This window comes from Triturus cristatus, chromosome 5_2 (genome assembly GCF_964204655.1).
Source record: "Triturus cristatus chromosome 5_2, aTriCri1.1, whole genome shotgun sequence".
Taxonomy (NCBI): Eukaryota; Metazoa; Chordata; class Amphibia; order Caudata; family Salamandridae; genus Triturus; species Triturus cristatus.
This window is the reverse complement of record NC_140588.1, coordinates 143,419,523-143,444,563: the sequence shown is the minus strand read 5'-3', so window position 1 is coordinate 143,444,563 and position 25,041 is coordinate 143,419,523. Positions and strand designations below refer to the sequence as shown.

At 45.1% G+C, this 25,041-nt stretch overlaps 1 protein-coding gene across 1 annotated transcript in view; it reads right to left on the bottom strand.

Moving 5' to 3' along the window:
• Nucleotides 1-25,041, bottom strand: part of LOC146822729 (NFX1-type zinc finger-containing protein 1-like) — an 892,774-nt gene that overhangs the window by 595,316 nt on the left and 272,417 nt on the right. The window contains exons 5-6 of the mRNA XM_085606285.1: nucleotides 8,126-8,274; nucleotides 2,860-3,003 (exon numbers count right to left, since the gene is read on the bottom strand). Coding sequence (XP_085462411.1) covers nucleotides 2,860-3,003; nucleotides 8,126-8,274 — 293 coding nt within the window. The remainder of the gene's footprint in view (nucleotides 1-2,859; nucleotides 3,004-8,125; nucleotides 8,275-25,041) is intronic.

Sequence of the window (25,041 nt, the reverse complement as noted above, 5' to 3'; positions counted from 1 at the left end):
CCTGTGTAGGATCCTAAATAGTATTAGCCGTAGCCTTAATTTAATGGCCACTTCTCTCGGGTGAATAAATGCTGCTTCCCAATCTATGTCCTCTAGCTCGCTCGTGGTGGCTTCCCATTGTGATCTGGGAGCTTTCAGGTTGTCTGGTCTATTATTTATGAGGGTTTTGTATGTCCATGAGATGGCTTTGTCTGGTATTTCACCCTGCAGTAATCTTCCCTCTAGTGGTGCGAATTCTGAGATATCTGATGTGTCTAGTTTCTCTGCTCTGCAGGCATGTTGTAGTTGTAGGTACTTATATCTTTGAGTGTCATTCAGCTTGTATTCACGTTGGAGTGAGCCAAAGGAGATCAGGGAGCCCTTCTCTAATAAGTACCCAAGTCTGGATATCCCTATTGTGTCCCACGATCTAAAGCACTGCAGTTTGCCAAGTTCTGGCAGGCGTGTCCCTCCCACAGTGGAGTCTCCATCGTACATTTCATGTCCCACTTTATTTGACGTTCTGCCACTTTCCAAGCATCTATTGTCCTCTGGGTTGCTGGGAGCATCTGTCTTGCTCCTCTGCCCCCATATATGTAGTGGAGTTATGTACGGGATTGAAATTGGAGCCCCTCAAGAGCGTATGTTGGATGGTCACCTGGCAGGTGCCCCCATTTATTTATGATCACCAGGTGTGCTGCTCGTTAATAAGATCCTAGATCTGGGAGCGCTATCCCCCCATTATATTGACTGTGTTGAAGTGTCTGGGGGCTACCCGTGGATGTCCCCCATTCCATAGGAGTGTGTGTGTCTCTTCATACATTGTCTTAAAAATCTCCACGGGATTTTGTGGTATGTATTTTGGAGGACGTGGAGCAACTTGGGGAGGGTGATCATTTTATACATAGCAGCTCTATCTAGTAACATCAGAGGGAGCCTTCTCCACCGTTCCACGTCTTCATGGAATTCCATCAGTACCCTCTTGAAGTTGGGGTCAATGCTCGTCGCTATATTGGTAGTTATATAGAGGCCGAGTTATCGAAATCCCTCTCACTCAACGTGCAGTTGTCTGGGAAGACTCCGTGTATTTAGGCATCCCCCTACCGGATATAGGCTGGACTTATCCCAATTTATCCGATAACCCGCCTGGCACCCATAATCGTTGAATACCTGCAGTATTATGGGGAGTGTCACGTCTGGGTTAGTGACATATAAAAGGATGTCGTCGGCGTAAAGTGAGATCCGCCCATCTATGAGCTGCCCCAGATCGCCTCTAAAACCTCTTATGTCCGGGTGATTTCGGATCAGGCATGCCAGTGGCTCAACTATTAAGGCAAATAGCAAGGGGAAGAGAGGACATCCTTGTATGGTGCCCCGGCTCACTGAGAAATCTGCCGACATTACTCCGTTTACCCGTATTAATGCCCTCGGGTTTGTGTATAGTAAGTCTATCCAGGCTAGGAAAGTGGGGCCAAACCCAAATTTCAGTAGCACTTTGTCTCATAAATGGCCAGTAAACAGCGTTGAACGCCTTCTCGGCATCCAGGGATTAAAAACACATGCGGGTCAGATCTGTTTTGCACTGTGTCCAGCCAGTTGGCCAGTCTACAGAGGTTAAATCTTTTTGCCCTTTTGGGCATAACTCCAGACTGGTCACAGTGTATGACGGAGGTAATCACTGGCTAAGATCGTGGCCAAAATTTTTGTTTCAACATTCAGTAATGAGATTGGCCGGTAGGACCCACAGTCTAAAGTGGGCATCCCTGGCGTACGGATCACCACTACTGTGGCTTTACAAGGGTCTGGTGGAAGAGTCCCCTCTGCCCGTGCCGCCAGGTACATATTTAGGAGATGACGCCAATGGCTTCAGGTCTGACAGCTGGGTAGACACTGAGCCAGCGGCACAGAGGGAGTTGGGTTTAAGATTTTCTTTGGTTGCCGAAACTGGGCGTAGAGTCTGAAGTTGACAGTCGGTGCTGACCATGGCCCAAAGGCAGTGGCAGCCCAGAAGTCTGCCTCTGTGGATCCAGAGCAGCTGAACATCCTTTATGGGGAAGAAGCTCAAAATGGTGTCAAGGGAGAGGGAGAGCAGCAGCTCTATCACGACCCACTTAGCAGACAGGAGATCTTAGATTTCAAGGTTGGAGCCGGAACTTTGTTCGGCGAGAAAGGCTCCTTCCTGGTCGGCAGCCGTAGGCTCAGGATGATATTTCTGCTCAGGGATCACGAGTGCAGATGACGTCTGGCGTATCATTGCTACTCCTTTGTGATATCTCGAGTCGATGGTCCAGGCAGTCTTGAGGAGTCTTTTTCACCTGGAGAGGCCTCATTGTGCTCGGGTGAGAGGCAAAGATTACAGACCTGGTGGTCAGCCCACGGGTACTTCCCACGACACCGAGGACAATATCGAAAGAGCGTCCGTCCCATCACAGGAAAGGCATAGTGAGAGCAGACCTAGTGGAATGAAAAGAGGCCACAGCGTGGGTCAGAATTGACCAGAGAACCATCCCAGATGAGACTGTAGACATAGACCTGATATGAGAGAAGGGAAAATGTGATCGAATACAATACAGACAGAGGGAGAGGAACCCTGAAGACCGAGAAGAACACCGCAATGGCATTGATTTAGGGCACACATCCAAACCCAGCGGCAGAAAGAAAACAATCTAACAATGGAGCCGATGACCATGTGCATTGCAAGCAAGAGCTGGAGTCACAGTACCTCATGGCAAAAACAACTAGCACACATCCGGGCCAAATACTAGATGGCAGGAGTATGCACAATATGTGTATTTGCAGCCACGCATGCCTGAAACACAAAAATTACAGTAAGAAAATGAATGATTGAGCTGTTTACTTGTTATTGTTTTGATACTTTACCTTTGCTGACAGTAGACTTTTAAGGTGCTTGGCTGAAACATACTTTTCCAAGGTATCGTATCGAAGTACCCCTCTAACAGCAGCTTGCAGAAAGGCTGTCTTGTCGCCAAGTTCTCGCTGAATGTTACTTTGTTTATCTATTAGCTGGTGAATTTGGGAAAGAAAAAAAACAGTTAAAACAGCCATGTACAACACTTGGTCTGGGGTGTTTAAAGATAGATTACTAAATATAGATACCAGACACAGTAATAAAACAGGAATGAACAGAAAATCACGCCTGCACTTTGGGAAAATATTATTATTTTTATCTGTGTGATAAATCAAACCTACAGGAAAAGCAATATCACCCAGATTAATAAGTATTTGCACACAAATGTGTGCTACAAAATTAAATTTTCTGTATAAATGTAAAAATGCTCAACTCTGCATTTACAAATGGCACATTGTAGGAGGAACAAATGTGCTGGGCAGTGTTGGGAGTGCCAGACTTCTTTAAGTATGCGGGAATAAAGCATGTGAACAATTGCACAATGGACAACACAAGATGCCAGGAGATGGGCCCAAGTCTGAACCGCCACACGTGAAAGCTGCCTTTGAGCGTGCACAGTAACTGTCTAACCATGTAAATAGGCGATATGCGACCTTTAGGCTATGTTACTCTTATAAAGACTGATTTAATGTCAGATAATGAAAATGTTTATTTCTGTACCTTTGAGGGTGCAGATGTTCTTGTATGTAGAGTGATTCAAAAATATATAGCTAATGTTCATCTTGTCCTCAACAAGTCTTAATAGTAGATAAGTCTAACCTCTTGTGACAAAGAAAAAAATGTAATTTGTTATCATTTATTAAACAAATAAATAGCCAAAATGTAAAAGCTTTGAGTGAAAACGGACAAAAGCATATCTACAGAGAGAACAATCATCAAGTGCAGCAGGTACATTGTATCCCACATGGACACCACACACAACACACAACATAGACAGACTGGCACAACTTGACCACACGTCCCATACACAGGGACGTATAAATGGCCTCACTTATGGAGGGCTGGACTAGTGTTTAGAGGAGAGGGTTGGAAGGCATTCTTCCACAAGGATAGAGAAAAAAAGGTCCAAGTATCTGAGACAAAAATGCTGCCTCCTTTGCCAGTCTCCTCATTTTCCAGGATAAGGAGCAATAGCCACCCTGTCTCAGAGGAGAAGGAAGTTTCCAATATGCTCTGCTCACAAAGAGCATAGTTAAATCATGGAGTGCCCACAATGTCCTTGCATGCCGTATAGTTCACTAGGGACAGTTTTTCCAAGACATACACAATAAATGTGTCACAAAAGATTGTACTACTACAGATACCCGCTCTTGGTGCTTTGGGAACTTGACACATTTTGTTTTTACATCTTATTGAAATTTTCATCAGAAACAAATATATAACAATTACAATAAGTTCTGCCAATTGAGTCAATTTCTGCAAGTTGCTGTCACAATGGTGTATATGATCACAAACCAACTAATGAGGCTGTGAGTGACAATTTCGCACAACACAGAATTGCAGACTCTCCATGAGTGGATCCTGATTTTAAGCTTTAATAAGTCACAACTCAAGCCTTGGGTTAAGTGGTGGAACCATAACCACAAGGAGTCAGCCCAAGGTAAAGTTGTGTCTACTATGACAGTTGTAATCAAAACAATCTGGACTATACGCAAAGGTCACTTACACTTGTGAGTAAGTTAAATATGTAAGGAAGGTAATTCAGTTAGGGGTTCAACTGGCCACTAGTCAAATGCAGGGGCATGGACGTACTATAGGAGGCGCTATAACAACAAAGTTACAGGGTCAATCCTCACCTTCAGGGGCTCATATTAACAGCTGGGTGCTCTCAAGAAATTCCAGTAGGGGAAGCACCAAGGGTCCTAAGGCACTGACTTGACCCACCAGTTTGTCAGTTGGGAATGGCAAACTGGGATTTAGAGGTGGGGTCTAGGCGCATCTTTAAGGCATAATATTTGCAGAACCATAAGGTCAATATGTAATTAACAGTTGTGGCTTCAGGGAGACCATCTATATAATGGAACCTCGTCCCAACTAGTGTCCAAAGGAAATAGTGATCTGTGTTTCCCCCAAGTTCTGCCAAGAGATAAGGGGCACTCAAAGTCAAACTGGTTGAGGGCAGGTTAGGCACAGTGCAAGCTTTACAATTTGACAGTCCTGGAAGTTTTTCCGCAGCTCCATGATACTTATATGCTCCTTCAAGATCCTGGATTAGTTCAGCGAGCTAGGCTGAAAGGTCAACATTTCTTCTTTGCTGGCCCTATTCCTTACGTTTTCCACACTATTTAGTGAGCTGAGATTTGAAGTACTCTGCCTTGGTCGTGGGAAGCCCTTTTCCTAAGGAGGGACAATTCAGCTCTCTTTTATTTCATGAAAAAGTAAGGTCTGGCTGCAGTTCCTAAGGCTTGGTACCAGCAGATCCATCAGCTTGGCTGTGGAAAACATCTCTCTGGAATAATGTACACAGTCTCCTTAAAGTCAAGATGAAGAACAAATAACTGGCTGCAAACTTTGTTTAGTTATAGTCAGGACAGTTGAAAAAAACACGTTTAGCCAAGAAAGGCATGTAGATTATCGTCCAACCCTCAGGCAGTTCTATTTTAAGGGTAGGACCCAGGAAAAAAGCTGCATGCAGTTTTTAAAGTCCACAGAGAACAAAGACAACTTGCAGAGGAACCACCATCTTCTCCAGAACAGCCTACAAAGTACTCTATGTCATCAGTCAACCTGCACACAGCGCCCATGGTGCACACAAAATAAACATTCATGTATCCTTGTTCACAGTAAAACATGCACTGTACAGAAAGTGAGGACCCCAGTCAAAAGGTACTATACACATTTTACAAAGGTATACTGACAGGTAGCCCCTTGCCAGGGTTGCAGGTAAAAATGCCTGTAACCCTATTTCATGTATTAGTTGCTTCCAATTCACTATCACCTTAGTTGGCAGTGAATTCTATTAACTCTGGGTGGGGTACCCACTACATGCACTCCCCTCTCAGTAAATATGAAGCAAGATCATGAAGCACCTCCGGTAGACTCTCAGAATTTTGAGGTCACTGGTGTAAAAACATTGGGCAGGCCAGGAAAACAAGCAGGTCAGAGCAGAACAGTTTTTCTATACCATTGTAGGTCTTTTGAAGGAACATTAAGCTCAGTCTTTGGTGGTTGCTGCTACAGATCTCGGTGTGTCGCTAGAATCTGACCATGATTTTTGCCATTTAACACTAAAATGTGTGCTAAATAAAATACTTTTAGTCATTTCAGGTCAATACATCAGTTACAAGACAACAATCATGAGGCACCTTCATAACATGACTCGATAATCAATCTGAGAGTCTGGGTGAGATAACAAAGAGTGACTTTATCTTCCACCCAGACAAATCTTTCAAGCAAATACAAGGGTAACTACAAATATTAAGAAGACATGTGTCAGAGCTTAGTGTTTTACTGTATCATGCTATAGATTTGGTTTGTACTGTCATATAGACATATAGACGGGTTTTAATCATTTAAATAATGCCTTTTCTGAATATAAGAAAGGTATGGTTGTCAAAAGTGTTTCTTTTTTATGGCCCTCTAGTCGGTGTTGCTGTTACATGCCATTTATTGAACCTAGGTACCAATAGATGGAGAGCAGACTGTTTGAATAAAGCATATGCAGTTGCAAGATCTATTCAACCATGTAAGTTACTGAAAGATGGCTACCACTCATAAAAGGTGCCATTTGTAACTTCTTATGGGAACCCTGGGGAAAGGAAGAGGTTTAGGTTTAGGGGATTTATAAAGAGCATGGCTGCCCAAGGGCTTCCCAGGGTTGCAGAGAGGAGGCAAGGAGGTATGAAGGAGTGCTCATGGGAAGAGCCAAGTGTTGAGATTTTTCCTGAAACTACGTTCGTCCTTTGAATGTCTTAATTCAGTGGTCATTGAGTTCCAGAATTTTAGGACCAAATGAGAAAAAGATCTCCCTCCCCATCTAGATCTCTTTATCCTTAGTGTGTTCATGAGTAAGTCAGATGAGAACCTGAGGGATCTGTTGGGGACATATGGGGAGACGAGAGACTTTAGCAGGGCTGGACCCCTGCCATGCATAGCTTTATGGGCTAGGCAAAGGGCTTTAAACCTGACCCTGGATTGAATAGGTAGCCAGTAGAGCTTTTTCAGATAGGATGCTTGGGTATCTTTAGGAGCATCCTGGCCGCAGCGTTTTGGAAAACCTGAAGCCTGTTGACTATGTATTTGGGGGCCCCCAGATACAGGGAGTTACCGTAAGTCCAGTCGTGAGACCACCAATGCCTGGAGCACCATTCTGCAGGACTGTTCTGGGATAAGGTCTATAATGCTACAGATCATCCCAGATTTACAGATCCTTAGTAAATAACTCACCCAATACCCTAGACCAACTGCGGTCCTGATGGGAGGGATGGCTGGGCCCCCTGACAGCCGAGGATTGGTGGGACGCCCTTATGGCACCCCGAGTAATCACCATCTCAGTGAGACTGCGATTAATCCAGTTTAATTATCTTCACTGTGCGTTTCTTACTCCTAGTAGAATTCACCGAGCAGGGCACCTACAGAGTCCCGACTGACCACGATGCACAGACACGCCCGCAGACTTTTATCATATAACATGGTCATGCAGGGTCATAGTGAGGTACTGGAGGCGTGTGGTTGAGGAGCTGACTGAGGTATTGGGGTGGGAGGTTCACCTTGCGCCCCGAACCTTAATCCTGGGAGTGATGGAGGGAACAGGAGGAACAAAAGCAGACAAAGCCTTCTTAGGTACAGACAGTATGGTGGCAAAGAGGAACATTGCTTTTAAGTGGAAAACTCCCAGCCACCCGCGATCTCCCAATGGCGCAAAGGACTGGACTGGTGCGCTGCGCAAGAGAAACCAGTGTATGAAGCTCGGGGTTGCCCACATAAACACAAGAAGATATGGGGCAAGTGGTTGGACATGTTGGGCTAAAAGGCAAAAGGGATGGGTCTTGATTCAAGAGGTGGCCTGTGCTGTAATGTATACAGTAAGAGATGAATTGCATGGAAATGATGTCATAGATTAATGTGTTGACTGTCTGTACACCATGTAGAAATCCAATAAAATTGAGTATAAAAAAAGAAAAAGTGCCATTTACCTGGTAAGCCAATATGCTATAATCAACATTAGGATGCAAGAAAATAATTATTTGTCAGCTCTAGGCTATTTTCTATTCGTACCTCACCATACAAGTCCCTCAAGTGTCCCCGCATCAACGAGAGAGCTTCTTTGTTCCTACGAATTTTAGCCAGACTACAATTTTTCATAATCTCACTGTTGCTTCGTGATCCTACTCGAATTATTCCATTGTTTAAAAACAAATGAATTCCTGCAAGACAAAACTGCACTTTTACTGCAAAGAAAATAGAACTAACGCAAGGTAAAGCATTCACGTGCTATAACAAAGTCAGGGAGACCCGATTCATGAGATAGGGCATAACACTTTTAACAGCAATAGCATATTATAAAGCACATCATTTTTAAAAAAAATATATTCTCTATTCCACGCTAGATGTATTTACGTTTTGTAATTTTTTTTCATCTTTTGCATATTACGTCTTAATTCATTAGCAAGATTGAGATCTGTGTCCTTAAAAAACAGATTCCCATTAAAATACCATCTCAACTTGATTATCAGTTCTCTGTCCTTGACTTAGAAAACATTACCTACCTGCACCAGCTGCTTAGGTGATTTTACCTATTGTAAATGAAGATGCTCTGCACATTTTGCCACCTGTAGATGGGCTTGGAAATAACGTTTTCCTTTGAAGTAAAAACCAAGGGGCATTTTCTCAAGGACTTATCGATGATTCATCTGCACTTTAGTGCCGCAAAAGTGGCGATAGATTTATTGCTCCATTCTCAAGCTGGTGCAAACTGCCGATATCGCCAGTATTCCAGAGATAGCTGCCGCAAAAAACATCGCCACGGATGAGAGCGAAAACTAACGCTAATGATATGCAGAGTAGGCATTCCCGTGCAAAAACACACGAAAACACCACTTCACGTTATTCTCAACGACCAGCCAGATCTGCAATGCAATCCAAAAACCGGCGATAAGGCGCGTTAACAGCAGGGATTTAACACCTGGCTTTTATGGTGTCAAGCAGGAGGACAACCTGCAGTATGAAAGGGAGCCCAGCCCAGCGTCACATCTGAAGACCAACACATGTCATGGAGCTACTGATCAGGCAGCTCGGAGACCCAAGAGGGCCACAACACCCACCGTCACCACCCCTGGCCCCCCTTCCCGGACCCCATCCCCTCCTGCGGACTACCACCTAGGCAGCGCAGAACAAGACAGCTGACCTTCCGAAAACGGCATGGCCCCTCAGCCATACAATTGCAGAATGTGGGGAGAGGTGGGAACCAAGTATGTGTGAAGGAGGCAAGTCACCAAGAAATACGAATGTGCACAATGCCAAGTGTGGCGGTGATGTGCTGGACAGACTTTAGTATGCAGAGCACAGACATGTTCATGTGGACATATTTGTAACAAGACATTTAGCCGACCCAACTTAAGGTATTGAGTCAGCTGATTTGACCGCTTCAATGTCCAGACGTGGGCAGTCCCTCTGTGGGAACGTAAAACCAAGTTAAGTACTTAAGCATTAAGGACAGCCCCCTCTGACCATGGCTGTTGCTGGACCTAACCTTGGCTGATCTGATGCCGATCCGGGAAGGGATCAACACGTTACTTACTTATTATTGCCACAGGCTGCTGGAAGCGGAGATCCACAATCTTCTTTTGCGCCTGCCGCCCCCCTTGTATCAGGGTCCTTATGGAGAGTGACTACTTCCGAATGGCCTGTCTTGGAGACATAGGGCTGTTCTTAGCAGACCCTGACACCGTTCGGCCCTGTTGGCCGCCTATTGCTATACTTGTTGAATCTTCTTTTTCTAACCCCTCCTTTTCCTTTCCTAGATGCACTGCTGCTGGGGGATGTGGTTTGGGGGAGAGGCATCCTCGAGTCTGTGGGGAATGCAGTCAGTGCCCTTGCTTACTCAATAGTACTAGATGGTCTCCCGACTGTATTGACCTGCCCTGAAACCCTCGGAGCGTAAGAGACTTCGCCGCCGTACTGGCCAACTGCTTAACACGGGAGACGTAACCTATTAGACTTAACATGGCCAACATCATTAAATTTCTCTCACTAAATGTTAAGGGTCTTAACTCTCCCAATAAACGACACCAAGTATGGCGTTACCTAATTCGTCAGGACCCCGACATTATTTTCCTCCAGGAGACTCACTTGCTCTCTTCTGACACTCGCTTAATGTTCCACCCCAAATACCCTACTCAATTTTGGGCTTGCTCTTCTTCTAAAACTGGAGGAGTGGCCATCTTCCTCAAAGCCGGGCAGACTGTGGTGCCTTCTAAAGCTCCGATGGACAAAGATGGGAGGTTCTTAAAAATCCTAATTCCTTGGGGTAGGGCGCCTCTGACTCTTGTAAATATATACGCCCCTAATCAAAATCAGGATGCCTTCTTACGGTTACACCTTAACGAACTATTACATTCGTAAACATATACGCCCCTAATCAAAATCAGGATGCCTTCTTACGGTTACACCTTAACGAACTATTACATTCACTTACAACACTAATCATCCTTGGGGGGTACTTTAACCTGGTTTGGAACCCAGAATGGGACCGCACAGCACAAGTCTATCAAAGCACTGGGGCTATGTCTACAACTCTAAAAACATCATTACAGACTTCGGACTAGTAGATGCATGGCGGTATTTAGACCCTGACTCTAAGGATTATTCCTCTTTCTCGCATGCACATCACTCATATTCTAGCATCGATTACTTCTTTCTCTCCTTTCCGCTAGTGTACACCTTAACTGAGGCTGACATATCAGACATCTCTCTATCAGACTATGCAATGCACATGTTTCGGTATCTCTACATTCCCCCAAACCTCAAACAGAAGCACACCCTAGATGGAGATTGCCAGCCCAGGCCCTCCGGGATCCTGTTGATGTAGCAGATATCCAGAAAGAGATAGAAGCCTTTTTCGTAACGATTGACCTTATCGAAACCTCAGAAGCGTTCAGATGGGACGCCTTTAAGGCTACTATATGGGGAGTTATCTCTTCTATATCAATAGCCAGACTGCAGGAATCCCGTCTAATAGAGACATCCCTTTCCGCGGACATTAAGACTCTAGAAAGACCATTTACAACCGTCCCTCCGTAATAAACGACTGCTTGCGGACTTATGGGGTCAGCTACGATTACATCGCACAAACAAGGAGGAGAGACACCTGCTCGCCCTTAAACAGAAATTTTATACGGAGGGAGATAAGGATGGGGCATGCCTAGCGCGACGTCTCCAGGCTAAGACATCGAGAGCACATATTGCCAAACTCAAACGCCCAGATGGTACATGGGCTATTCGGAGCCAGACAAATGCTTGACTCTGACGAACTTTTTTAAGGAACTCTATGCAGACATGCCTTGCTCTCATGATGCAGTCATGGGCTTCCTCGACTCCTGCCCTTGGGACAGGATTGACTCTTACCATAGGAAATTGATGAGGAACCCATTTCACAGGAAGAATTAGCTAAAGCCCTGAAGCAGCTTCCAGTAGGGAAGACACCGGGCTCCGATGATCCACCGGTAGCGTTCTATCAGATTATTTATCCGCAGCTTCGCGACTATTTATTGCAGCTCTTTAATAGTTTCTCAGACGTTTCAGGCCTTACTCCCCCCATGTCCAAAGCGAAGATGGTTCTCGTTCCAAAGCCAGGTAAAGATCATTCCCTGCCTACTTCGTATTGCCCTTTCAAACACTGATGCCAAGATTTTCACCGAAATTTTGGCGAATCGACTGGAAGGATTAGTTACTTACCTGTAATCCTAGTTCTCTTCCAGGGATATCCTCATCAAAGTCATAAGCATTAGAATATTCCTGCCCATGCGCGGGATCCCGGAAACTCTATATTATATGTGCCCCACATATATATCCATATATATATCTATATATATATATAAAAACAAGCAATTGCAGCCTACTAAACACCAGAGCTGAATCATGCCATAAGGATTCTCTTCCATACATGAAAAACATGCATTAGAAACAGGAGAAAACAATAGCAAAACTTGTTTTAGAAACTGTTTTAATGCTCAGCACACAGTAGAAATCCTCATAAATCACTGAAAGCATAGGAAGCTCCCAGGCTGCATTGCAAACACCCAGTCTAAAAAGACTGAAAAGCTAACTTGTAGCTGCATAGCAATAAACTGACACCGTGCCTTTAAGGCACACCTGACCCCCAACTTCCCATCATGCCTCAGGGGTGACAGTTAGGTCAGTTGTTCTTTGCGGCGACTGAAAAAGCCATGGCACAAAGAATTAACAACATCTTCAAAAGATAACCATCCTTTGCCCGGAGAGGATGGAGGGCTGCTTATGACCTTGATGAGGATACCCCTGGAAGAGAACTAGGATTACAGGTAAGTAACTAATCCTTCTCTTCCAGGGGATCCTCATCAATAGTCATAAGCATTAGAATAGAATAGCGAGCCTTACCTCATCTCCCTGCGGGCAAAGGGGAAAAAACAGAAACATAATCAGTAGGCTTAGAAAGAGCTACCCAAATAAATTCCTCAAGGAGGCTTGGCCTACTTGAGCATCAGCCCTGGAATCAGATTCTAGGTAGTAGTGCCTCGTAAAGGTATGAACCGATTTCCAGGCTGCCGCCTTGCAGATCTCTGACATTGGGACGTCATGCAAGAAGGCAACAGTGGCCGCTTTCCCTCTAGTGGAATGCGCCTTAGGAGGCAACGTTAAGGGCCTTTTCGCCAGTTGGTAAGCTAAGGTAATGCAGGACACAATCCATCTGGAGATGGATCTCTTAGCGGCTGGGAAGCCTGTTCTCATGGCGCCATAATTGACAAATAACTGATCTGTCTTCCTGATGCCCTTGGTACTTTCTAAGTAGAACTTAAGTACCCTCTTGAGGACCAAGGAATGAAGCGACCGCTCAGCCGGGGTCGCTGGATTCGGAAAAAAAGAAGGAAGGGAAATGGACTGATTAATATGAAAATCATGTGTTTGATAGGAAACAAGGGAACCCCAATATACGAACCTGGGGTGGTACAATGTGAAGAGAGACACAATGGTTCTAAATGGCCTAAAAGGTCCAGGATGGGAAAACCTTAAAAAGGTAAACGTTTAAATAAAGGTTTTTAAATTAATTTTGAAAAGAGAGAGCGATAGTTAATATAGAACAGGGACAAGAAGGTCAAGGTATAATAGATATTTATTATACAATGAAGTAAATTCAGATGCTCACATATTCAGTGACAGTAAGCGTGACAAAAAAAGTGAAAGTGAACTTTAAAAGAAGACATCGCATTGACAACAGGAGTTGAACCACTTTCTTTTAGACTTAATATGAGGGGTTCATGTTGTAAGCGGTCGACGACGTTTCGAACTCAGTTAGTTGAGTTCATCTTCAGGACAAAAATGAGCATCTATAATTGTCAGTGTAGATACAAGGTAGAATATTAGTTTTACTGATCACGAGAGAATCAAGTGCAAATTACTGCATCAAAGTAGAGCCCTTTGTCATAGCAGGAGGCTTGAGAAACGTTCTTAAATCATTTAAACCATTTAGCCGGGACCTCAGGGATTCAGGTGCCGGGCGGATATAGTAATTAGTCCGATCGAAATGCAATGAATGCGAGCCTCCCGGTAAACAAGTCCTGTTCAAGTGCTGCTAGCGCTGTCCCAGCGCTAGCAGCACTTGAACAGGTCCCGGCTAAATGGTTTAAATGATTTAAGAACGTTTCTCAAGCCTCCTGCTATGACAAAGGGCTCTACTTTGATGCAGTAATTTGCACTTGATTCTCTCGTGATCAGTAAAACTAATATTCTACCTTGTATCTACACTGACAATTATAGATGCTCATTTTTGTCCTGAAGATGAACTCAACTAACTGAGTTCGAAACGTCGTCGACCGCTCACAACATGAACCCCTCATAATAAGTCTAAAAGAAAGTGGTTCAACTCCTGTTGTCAATGCAATGTCTTCTTTTAAAGTTCACTTTCACTTTTTTTGTCACGCTTACTGTCACTGAATATGTGAGCATCTGAATTTACTTCAATGTATAATAAATATCTATTATACCTTGACCTTCTTGTCCCTGTTCTATATTAACTATCGCTCTCTCTTTTCAAAATTAATTTAAAAACCTTTATTTAAACGTTTACCTTTTTAAGGTTTTCCCATCCTGGACCTTTTAGGCCATTTAGAACCATTGTGTCTCTCTTCACATAATATGAAAATCAGACACTACCTTAGGGAGAAAAGATGGATGCGCCCTTAAGACCACTTTGTTATGGTGAAAAACAGTGTAAGGCTCTTTGGTACAGAGAGCCTGGATCTCGCTTACTCTGCGTGCCGATGTAATGGCTACCAGAAAAGCGGCCTTCCAAGACAAATGCTGCAAGGAAGCTCTATGGATTGGCTCAAAGGGAGGGCCCATCAATTTGGATAACACCAGGTTCAACTCCCACGGAGGAGAAGGGTTTCGAACAGGGGGATACACCTTCTTCAACCTCTGTAAGAAGTCCTTGACCACCTGCATTTGGAAAAAGGAGGGCTGACTAGGAGATCTCCTGTACGCTGTAATGGCAGATAAATGGACCCTGATAGAAGCATACTTTAAACCTGATCTTGCTAAGTACAGAAGGTAAGGGAGAATGACATCCTCCTGCCCCTTCGTAGGATCAAGGTGATGTTCTCTACACCAAAGAAAAAACCTCTTCCACTTGAACGCATACGACGCTCTCGTGGAGGGTCTTTTCGCTTCTTTCAAAATATGCATACAATCAGGAGGCAGATTCAAATGTCCGTATTGCAGGACCTCTGGAGCCATGCTGCCAAGTTCAGTGAGGGAAGGTTGGGATGAAGAATCCTCCCGCCCATATTGGTCAGCAGGTCCGGCCTGCAAGGCAGTCTCCTGTGTGGAAGTACCGACAGATGAAGAAGGTCCGGGTACCACCACTGCCGTGGCCAGTCTGGACCAATCAGAATCATCGTCATGCTGGATCTGAGAAGCTTGGACACCACCTTGGGGATCAGGGGCAGCGGAGGAAAGGCGTTGGCATATGTCCCTGACCAGTCCATCAAAAGTGCATTCCCCCTTGTCCCTGGACGGTGGAATCTGGACGCGAAGGCGTGGCATTTTGTGTTTTCGTCGTCTGCGAAGAGATCTATCTCCGGACGACCCCAACGATGGAAAAGGTCCGCCACCACCTCGTCGTGCAGCACCCAGTCTGGCTGATCTTCGAAGTGCCTGCTGAGTGCATCTGCCTTGATATTGAGCTCTCCTGGAAGGTGCACTGCCACTACCGAGAGGTTCCGGGCGAGAAGCCAGTGCCAGATCGCCTGAGACTCCAGGGAAGTAGGACGTGACCGAGTTCCACCCTGTTTGTTTAGGTAGAACATGGTCGTCGTGTTGTCGGTCTGGACCAGGACCGAATCGGACTCGATTGCCGGTAGGAAGGCTTTCAGAGCAAGGTGGACTGCTCGGAGCTCGAGCATATTGATGTGGTAGGTCTGTTCCTTCGCCGACCACCGCCCTTGTATCTGAAGGCACCCCATGTGTGCCCCCCAGCCTTGCAGGGACGCGTTTGTCACCACCAATTGCACTGGAAGCGGCTGGTGAAAAGGGACTCCCACCATCAGATTCCGCTGCTGAGTCCACCACGTGAGGGAGGATCTCGCCGTCTGGGAGAGAGATATCTGATCTTCCCAGCGACCTGTTAACTGATCCCACTGGTCCTCCAGAGTTTGTTGCAAAGGCCGCATCCTCAGCCGTGCGTTGGGGATAAGAAAGATGCAGGACGCCATGGATCCCAGCAGGGATGCCACCTGTCGGACTGACGGGTTCTGCACCTGGAGCAGGAGTCTGCACTTCCGTTGCATTGAGGACAGTCTCTCCTCCGAAGGATACGCTCTTCCCACGCTTGTGTCCAGAACGGAGCCACGGTAGTGGATGGTTTGGGTGGGCTGCTGCACTGACTTCTCCATGTTGACATGAAGGCCGAGATCGTGCAACTGTTGAAGACAGATCTGGAAGTCTTGCCTCACCTGCTGCTGGGATGGACCTTTCAGCAGCCATTCGTCTAAGTATGGGTAGACGAAGAGACCTTTTCTGTGCAGACAGGCTGCCACCACTGCCATGCATTTGGTGAATGTAGGAGAGTAGGGTCGGATTTCTATGTTCACCCCCACTTTTTGCTTTTGCTTTACTGGTTTTCGACTTAGATGTGGCTGTGGGCCTGCTAATCAGACCCACAGCCCTGCTGTTCTCTCTCTAAATTGATACTATGTACTTTAGGTGCATAACCCATTTGGATAGGATCACCTTATTGGCCCCTGTACAGTGTACCCTAGGTACCCAGGGCATAGGTGTACCCTAGGCCTACCAGGGGCTGCAGCATGTATTATGCCAACCCTGGCCTGGCCTTCCATTATGACACAACTGGCTGATCACTCAGCTGGGGCAAGGTCGTGTAATCACCCCTTGCTTAGGTGTAGTATTCCTATACGTAACTTACATATAGACACATGTGTACCTATCAGCCACTCCTATGGCAGGCCTTAACAATCCTGGAGGCAGAGTGCTTGGTAACATGTGAGATGGTGCTCTAGCATGAGCTGAGCCTGTCTGCAGCTTTCGGAACCATGTCCTTATAGCTGTTCTATGATATAGCCTACCATATACTCTTAAAGTGCCTTATAATCTTAAACGGTTATGGTAACTATGGTTTGGCTTTATCAAAACATGTCGTGTAAGGTGTCTAACACTTTGGAATAATACCCCCATCCCATTTCTGGGGATGAGGATCTTATCCCTCCCTTCTAGAGGGAGAAGACATGTTGTAACCTACTTACCCGGTGAAAGTTAACCAGAGCCCCAGCATCACAAAATGGATGCTGCTGCCACAGACACGAGTCTGACCTCCTGCTGCTGGGAGTGATCCCGGCAAGGGAGGCTTGGACAATAGGTTTCCTGCCTTGGGAGGTGCGAGCACCACCCCAGACAGGCCTTAGTGTATTGGGGCAGGGAGGGATGAATAGAATGAGACATGCCTGGGGCACACAAGGTGTCCCGTGCATAGTCCAGTTCAAACCGGTGCTGGGGCACTCCAGCCCCAGTCCTGGCACGAAACTGGACAAAGGGAAGGGGGTGTAACCACCCCCCTCCCAGGTCCCACCCATAAGGCGTGACCTAGCAGGTAACCCAGCCACCCAGATTTGGATAAGAGTGGTAGCTGGGCCCCAGGAGATTAGATTATCCTGAACCTGCAACTTGAACAGAAACTCTGGACCTTCGACATTCGACGAAAGAAGAAGACTGAAGAATCTCCCTTGTGGCCAAGGAGTGGCTACCCTGTGCAAACAGGCACCATCAAGAGACTACCCTCTGCTTTGCTAAAGTTCTACGAGGGACCGACTGCAGAGCCCGACCAGAGCCTTGACTTCCAGACTTCTCCGACCCTGATCCACATCCACAGCCGAGCTGAGATCCGTGGAGGCGACGGGAGACGTGGGACCGGCTACCTGGGAAAAGTGGCTAGTATCTTCAAGCGCAGCTTCTGAGGCACCCTCGAAGTTGTGCACCGGGGATTGAGAAGCCCCAACCCCAAGCACCATCTGCACCGAAGATCAGCCCCCCACACTCCACGAGTCCTGCGTGGGGCCCTTCTGCATTTTCCTGCTTGCTGCGTATGTCCGGTTGCTTGCCCGCTGGCTAGTGGCCTTTGTGACGACGCACCCTGAAATCTTCACCGCTGTGTGGTAAATAAAAATTCCTTTACCGGGACTGAATTTGATACAGAAACATTATAAAATAGCTCAGTAAAATGAGAGGCAGAATCCGTGATATTAGAGTTTCGGAATGGGCTTTATTCCAATAAACGATTATAATCGGATGCTTCAAGTTCCATCACCACGGGGGTTCAGGAAGTGAAGTACACACTTTATTGACAAGAAAATGACTTTTATAGTACATACATGACAATGAAGTAAATGCAGTAGGCGTAACAATTGATAAGGAAAATGACGTTGGTCCGCGTAACCGAAAATGGGTGTAATAATGAGTAAAAAGGAACATGATTGGTTATGATGTCATGTATAGGTGGATCTATAAGATAATACTTGGCATGGATGCGCGCGCAGCAGTATGACGTGTAATTGACGTGTAACTAGGGGGTGACGGGGACTTGACATTTAGCTCTACATGTGGAGACAAGAAGTCTGGGGGGTCAAGTCAACCTAATCCCAAATCATATCTAACATCCTATGTTTAAAGAACTATGTTATCCATAAAAGAGGGACTCTCGGACAGAATCTATTCTATACTGACTGTGCGTGCGTGTACAAGCGTCTAAGTGTCTACACTGAATGCGAGGGGGTAGGAATATTCCATGGTAACAGGGCTATGAATTGCTTGCATAAGGACAGAGAAGATGGGCCTTTTTGCTTGGTAACTGGAAGAATGTTTACTTAAACTACTAGGCAGGAATGCATCGGCTGAGGGGGAAGCAGATAATTCGAAGGTGAAATACAGTTCTTGGCAGAGAGTAAGCTGATGTCAGGCTTCGTGAGCCGCGCAGAGAATGAGACAAAGTTCATGGTCACAGATGCAGGCTCGGGCTGGAGCTTTCAGAGGCAGAAGGCAAGAGGAGTTTTGATGACAGAATCAGGGCCTACTTGCCTGGACTGTAAAATGGCATAAGTGAACCATATAAAGCCGGTGGCTTTTCATACTTAGGAATGGAATATCCGGCCTATTTATGGCGGATCTGACAGAGGACATGTTGACGGTGGACGCACATGTGTTTGCGTCTTTTATAACTGGAACTGGAGGGAACACACAGGTACTTGTGACATGCACATAGAACTGTTGGGGTCCAAGATAGGGGACATAACTGACCAGAAAAATCCATATTTCCACATTCCCTCCTTGTCCCCTTCTTGCCCTTCAAGAGATATCAATCTTCATCAATCCATTGATCTGTTCATATAGCATCATTTGTTCTTCTTTCTTCTTCCGGGATCTTGAATGAAAATCTTGATGTGGAATGCACGATGTGGCACACAGACCACAAATTGCTGGTCCACATTGTAGACATAGACAGCAACTGAATAGTATGAGAAGGCCAATACCTAGGAAGGATAAAACTCTCCATCCCCAGGCTGATACCGCATTCCAAAACCAACTGGACCAAGTCCAAGTGCCTGGGTTCTGGTGTATCTGGCTTACAATCTTATGAAGGCGAGTGATGGCTTTATATACGGATGGCGAATTTTCTGGTATGAATACGCAGCAACTTGATCCGATGACCCTACAAGCTCCGCCCCTATCAGCCAGGATGACGTCAAGGACAAGACGATTTTGAAGCACAACAATCCGCATAGCAGACTGCTCTTCCGTTAAATTGCCTAAGGCGGAAATAGTCTCATTCACTACTGCTTCAAGGGTTCTAGTTAATCTACGTATCAGCTTACTATTAGTAACAGTACCTATATAGGGAAAGATACCTTTATTAAAATCTACATACTTGTCCCATGCCGTCTCAGTATAATCGACAATGGGGAGATCTCTCCGTTCTCTGTTGTGTACTAAATGAATATTTCTGTAATAATCAGGAGGAGCTAGGAAAACAGGTGGCAAAAGGAATGCTATGTAGCAGGTACCATCCCAATCTAGAGGTAGACGCATATATGCAGTCTGACCACATATAAAGTAGGAGTGGCGAGAAGCTCTAAATGAAGATTTTCCTTGATCACTGAATTCTACTATAGTAGTGCATTTACTATGGCCCATATGTATGGAACCAACCTTTCTTACACACAATTCACCTTTTGCTGGGAATACTGACATGGTGGGTAAGACTAGCTCCACTTCGGATACGACATTTAAAATCATGAGATTAGGTGTAAAATTACCTAATCCATACACTTCATTTTCTAGATCAGTTCCTGTTCTTTTGGGGCGACCCTCCTTGTCAGGGTAGCAGACTTTGAGTAAAACTAGGTTCAGGTTTCCCCATATCCAATGATCTTGGTAAACTGCTGTGTCTGAGTCTATGGAATTGATTAAACTGAACCATGCTCCACAGGAGCCATTATGTGTGAATGGATGTGGAAAGAAAGGCAGGACTCCTTCATAATTCTGATAGGGAGGGAGTCGGCCACACACCCAACAATTAGTAGCATTACTAGTCTGATGGGAATGATGTAACATACTAATGAAAGTGTTATTGCGCAGCGCAAGTCTATAGGACAATTCATGCGGGGGTAAGTCACTAAAAGAATGTTCTGCAATAACATTGTGAACATTTCTGGCAATAGGGTAATATATGTGCAACAACATACTGGTAATAATTATTAAAAGACTTAAGGAAAACAAAATTAATAATGTCCTTATACAATGGCTACGCAGTGATTTACAATACGCCTGTCGTTTCATCATTTTTCGCGACTGTTCATGATTCAGGTCTAGAGGATTCATGTCAGAGACAGATTCAACCGCTTCACCTAGGGGAGGACTTAAACAATCAAACCGTCTGACGTCCTAGGCCTTAACTTAACTTTGTAAAGTTCGCTTTCAGTTTTTCCCACCAAAGGAAGTTTTGAATCAGTCTGTGAGGGAGTGCAGGGCACAATGTCTATATCCGAGGATAGTCCATGAAATTTCTTGATGTGGCTTGAATGAATCCAGCCCTTGCGGCCCTCGATCTTCACGGCTGTTCTTGTAGTGAGCAGAACCAACTTGGGTGTCTTCCACCTGGGCTCCAGCTGAGTCTTTCGGTCGAAATTCCTCACAAAGACAAGATTACCCGGAACAACGTCATGGGGTTTCACCTCAGTGTTGTCGGGAGAGGCTGCAGCTACCTGTGAACGAGAAGATTGTAGTGCAGACATCAAGGAAGCCAAATAATCTGTCAGCATATTACAGTCAATATCAGTTATTTTGCGTGGTATAGGCGTCCCCCACATATTCGGTGGTCTACCGAAGATCACCTCATACGGGGATAGCCCTGTTCGTGAATGTGCTACCATTCTCATGTAAAAGAGTGCAACTGGTAACGCTACTACCCAGTCGACACCTTTCTCTCTGCATATTTTGGACATTCTAATTTTCAGTATCTGGTTATGTCTTTCTACGAGACCTGCTGCCTCGGGATGTCGGACACAGTGGAATTTCCACTGATAACCTAACAGAAGTGAAACGTGTTTCATTAATTCGGATGAGAACGGCTGGCCGTTATCTGAGTAAACAGCACGTGGTAAACCGTATCGTGGGAAGAATTCTCGAACCAACTGTTTGGCAGTAGTCGGGGCAGTGTAATCTGAAACCGGGTACGCCTCCGTCCAACGGGACAGAGCGCAGACAACTACGAGAACATATTTGAATCCTCGACATCGTTCCATCTGGATATAGTCCATCTGGAGTACTTCAAAAGGATGATTAGGAGTATGAAATCCACCCTGTTCTACGGGAACGCTTTTTCCTGGGTTGAACTGACAACAGATCATACAGGTACGGACCTTTTGTTTTGCTGCTGCTCGTAAATGTTTATTGAACCAAATGTGTTGAATGCTGTCTAGCATAGCTTTTTCTCCTAAATGTGCTGGACTATGTATAGTGTTAATTATGACTTGGACCATTGAATCAGGAAGGAACCATACAGACCTTTCCTTCATCATCCATCCTTGGTCCGTTTGGATCCCTCCTAATTCAGTCCATTTCTTTATTTCGTCTGGTGTAGCATGTGTCTGTATGTCAATTACGTCAAGAGTAGGATCTTTAACTGTCATACAATGTGTCGGTGTCGGGACTATTGTCTTTGTCATATCGGGGGTTTGAGTTTGAGCAGTCAGTTTAGCTGTTCTGTCGGCTAGATCATTGCCTTGGGAAATGATATCAGTAACCTTTGTATGGGCCTTACATTTCATAATTGATACTTTAGTGGGTAGATGTATTGCATCTAATAATGCATGAATGAGGGGTCCGTGCTGAATGTGGGCACCGTGGGAAGTTAAATAACCTCTCTCTCGCCACAGCACGCCGAAGTCATGTACAACTCCGAATGCATAACGCGAGTCAGTATATATGTTGACTTTTTTATTTATGGCTTGAATACAGGCTTGTGTCAGAGCGATAAGTTCTGCGGCTTGAGCTGACAAAGTAGTTATACGATTAGTTTCAATGACCTCAGTATCTGTTGTGACTGCGTAGGCGGCTACTAACTCTCCTGTACTTGTTCTCATGCATGAACCATCTACATACAAGGTCAGGTCTGGATCTGACAATGGGACATCGGTTAAATCTTGTCTGGGTTTTGTTGTTATTGTAATAACTTCAATACAGTCATGGGCTAGTGGGTCTGTTCCGACTACTGGAAAAAGTGTGGCAGGATTCAATGTGTTACAGCGTCTGATTTCTATATGTGGCTGAAACAATGTAAGTTCATACCCTGTAAGTCGTGCTATGGTCAAGTGTTGTGTTTGTGTTCTATTTACAAGAACCTCTACTGCGTGTGGTACTTGAACTGTCAATGGATGTCCTAACACTATGGCATCGCTTTGTCTGATTGCTAAAGCTGTCGCTGCCACTGATTTCAGACATGCAGGCAAAGCCTGAGCTACGGGATCTAATGTACTAGAAAAATAAGCACATGGTTTGTGTGCTCCTGCTTGATCCTGTGTGAGTACTGACAAAGCAGTACCTTCGCGTTCTGTAACAAAGAGTGTAAACTGTTTTCTGTAACATGGTGTTGCTAAAACAGGTGCTTGACATAAAGTTTTCTTTAGGCTTTCAAAAGCTTGTGTATGTTCTTGAGTCCAAGGGAGAACAGTCGATGTGGCTGCCTCCTGGGTTGTCAACTGAATGAGTGGTTTTGCTAGAAATGCATATTGCGGGATCCACTGTCTACAGTATGAAGTGAGGCCTATGAAAGCCCGCACCTCCTTTTGTGTCTTGGGTATTGGCATGTTAGCTATCAACTGAATGCGGTCTGGTGTAAGCTGCCTTCCCTCCTTGGACAGCGAGTGTCCAAGATAAATAACTCGCTGGACACAGAATTGCAGCTTAGAAGGGGACACCTTGTGCCCCTTTTCGGCTAGAAATTGTAAAACTGTCAGTGATGCTTTTTCACATTCAGGTTCGCTTCTAGCGGTGATCAGCAGATCATCGACGTATTGAAGCAGAGCAGTGTTAACTGGCATGTGGATACTGTCAAGTTCTCGTTTCAGTGCTTGGCTATAGATGCTGGGGCTTTCTGTAAATCCTTGAGGTGCGCGGGAGAATTTAAAGCTACGCCCATTTAAACTAAATCCGAACAAATATTGGCTTTCCGGATCTATTGGGACGCTGAAAAAGGCATTCTTGAGATCGATTACAGTGAAGAATGTCGCTTCGGAATCAATAGCTGTCAGTAATGACGAGATATCTGGGACCACAGGGAATTGTGGCACAATGCATTTGTTTAACTCGCGCAGATCAATAACCAATCGATATACTGGCGGAGCTGTAGGATCTGTTCGTTTAAGAATCGGAATTATCGGCGAATTACATACATTGGAGTCTGTTTCTACAACTACTCCTTGGGCAATAAGCTCGTCAATGATTTGTAGTAAAGCCGTTACAGCATCTGGTGGTAACTTGTATTGTCGCATTCGTGGTAGCACCACTCCTGCCTTTAGTGTGACTCGATATGGTGTAATATTCATGCAACCAACATCAGTAGGGCCTTGTGCCCATAGATGTGTAGGTAAAGTCTGCAGTCGGGGATCCATGTCTCTAGATACATAGTGACCTTTAAAATCACGTAAAAACAATCTTACTCCTTCCGGAGAACAACATATTATAGCTCCTAGAGCTTTTAACGTTTTTATTCCCAATAGATTTTCTGGACATGATTTAGTAAGCAATAAATCTGTAGTTCGGGTCAAAGGTCCTATCGTAAGTGGCAGAGGTTGTGACACTTCATTAACAATAGGTTTTCCTGAAAAACCAAGGGAAATATTCTGTGAGCCTGAGAGGGGTGCCCCTGGAACTTCACTACGTTTTATGGTCGTTCGACTTGCCCCTGTATCGAGTAGAAATTTTCTATCTTGACCTAATAATTCACTATGTACATAAGGTCCTTCTTGGTCTACTGGGATTTCAATAAGGGGTAAGTCAACTTCCCTCTCTAGGCTTGTTCATGCGTAACGCTGATACTCGGGATATTCATACTGTGCGGTCTGATACATTTGTCGTGTTGTTGTCTGTGTGGCAGCAGCAGGCAACGGTGGTGCAGCTGGCACAAACTGTATTGGCTGTTGTGCGGCTGGCATGGCCTGGGCATGCTGCGTAGCTCCTTGTTCATTCTGATCTTGTCTTAGTGGCCGTGATCTTTCTTGTGTTTTACCTATGGCGATATTATGTTTTAGAACTGGACAATCGTGTACGTAATGACCTGGCTTTTTACAATAATTGCATGTCCCTTTTACAGGTCCTGCTGAATCGGAATGTGTCATACCCTTTTTATGTCCTTCAGCTGGAACTGTCTGGGAAACTAGCATTTTCATTTTCGTGTCTTTCATGCGTCTGTGTTCATGTTCTTGTTCCTCTTTAATTCTATTGTGGTGGTACTGTAACATTTGTAACATTTGTGTTGGAGTGTTACCTTGCCAGGTACTCTCGAATTTTAATACTCTATTCTTTACTGGGGGCAGAGCATTTTCTACTAATTTTGTTACAAACAGATGTGGGTATGATTCGCTACTTGCTTTTATGCCACTATTTATACCAAAACATTTTTCAAATCGGGCATAGTAATCACTAGTGTCTTCATCTTGCTTCTGTTTACAGGCTGAAATTGTACCCCAATCTTCCTTTTTCGTAGTTAATAAACGTGGCAGTACCTGTACTAGTAGACCTGGTAGTGCTTTAGTTTTGTCCCCAAGCCCCGAACCTGGACCTCGGGCCCTTTCTTCTGCTTCTAATGCTGACCATTCTATCTTTTGATCACCTACCTCCCACTCTTTTTCCTTGAGTTTCTCATAAATGCCAGC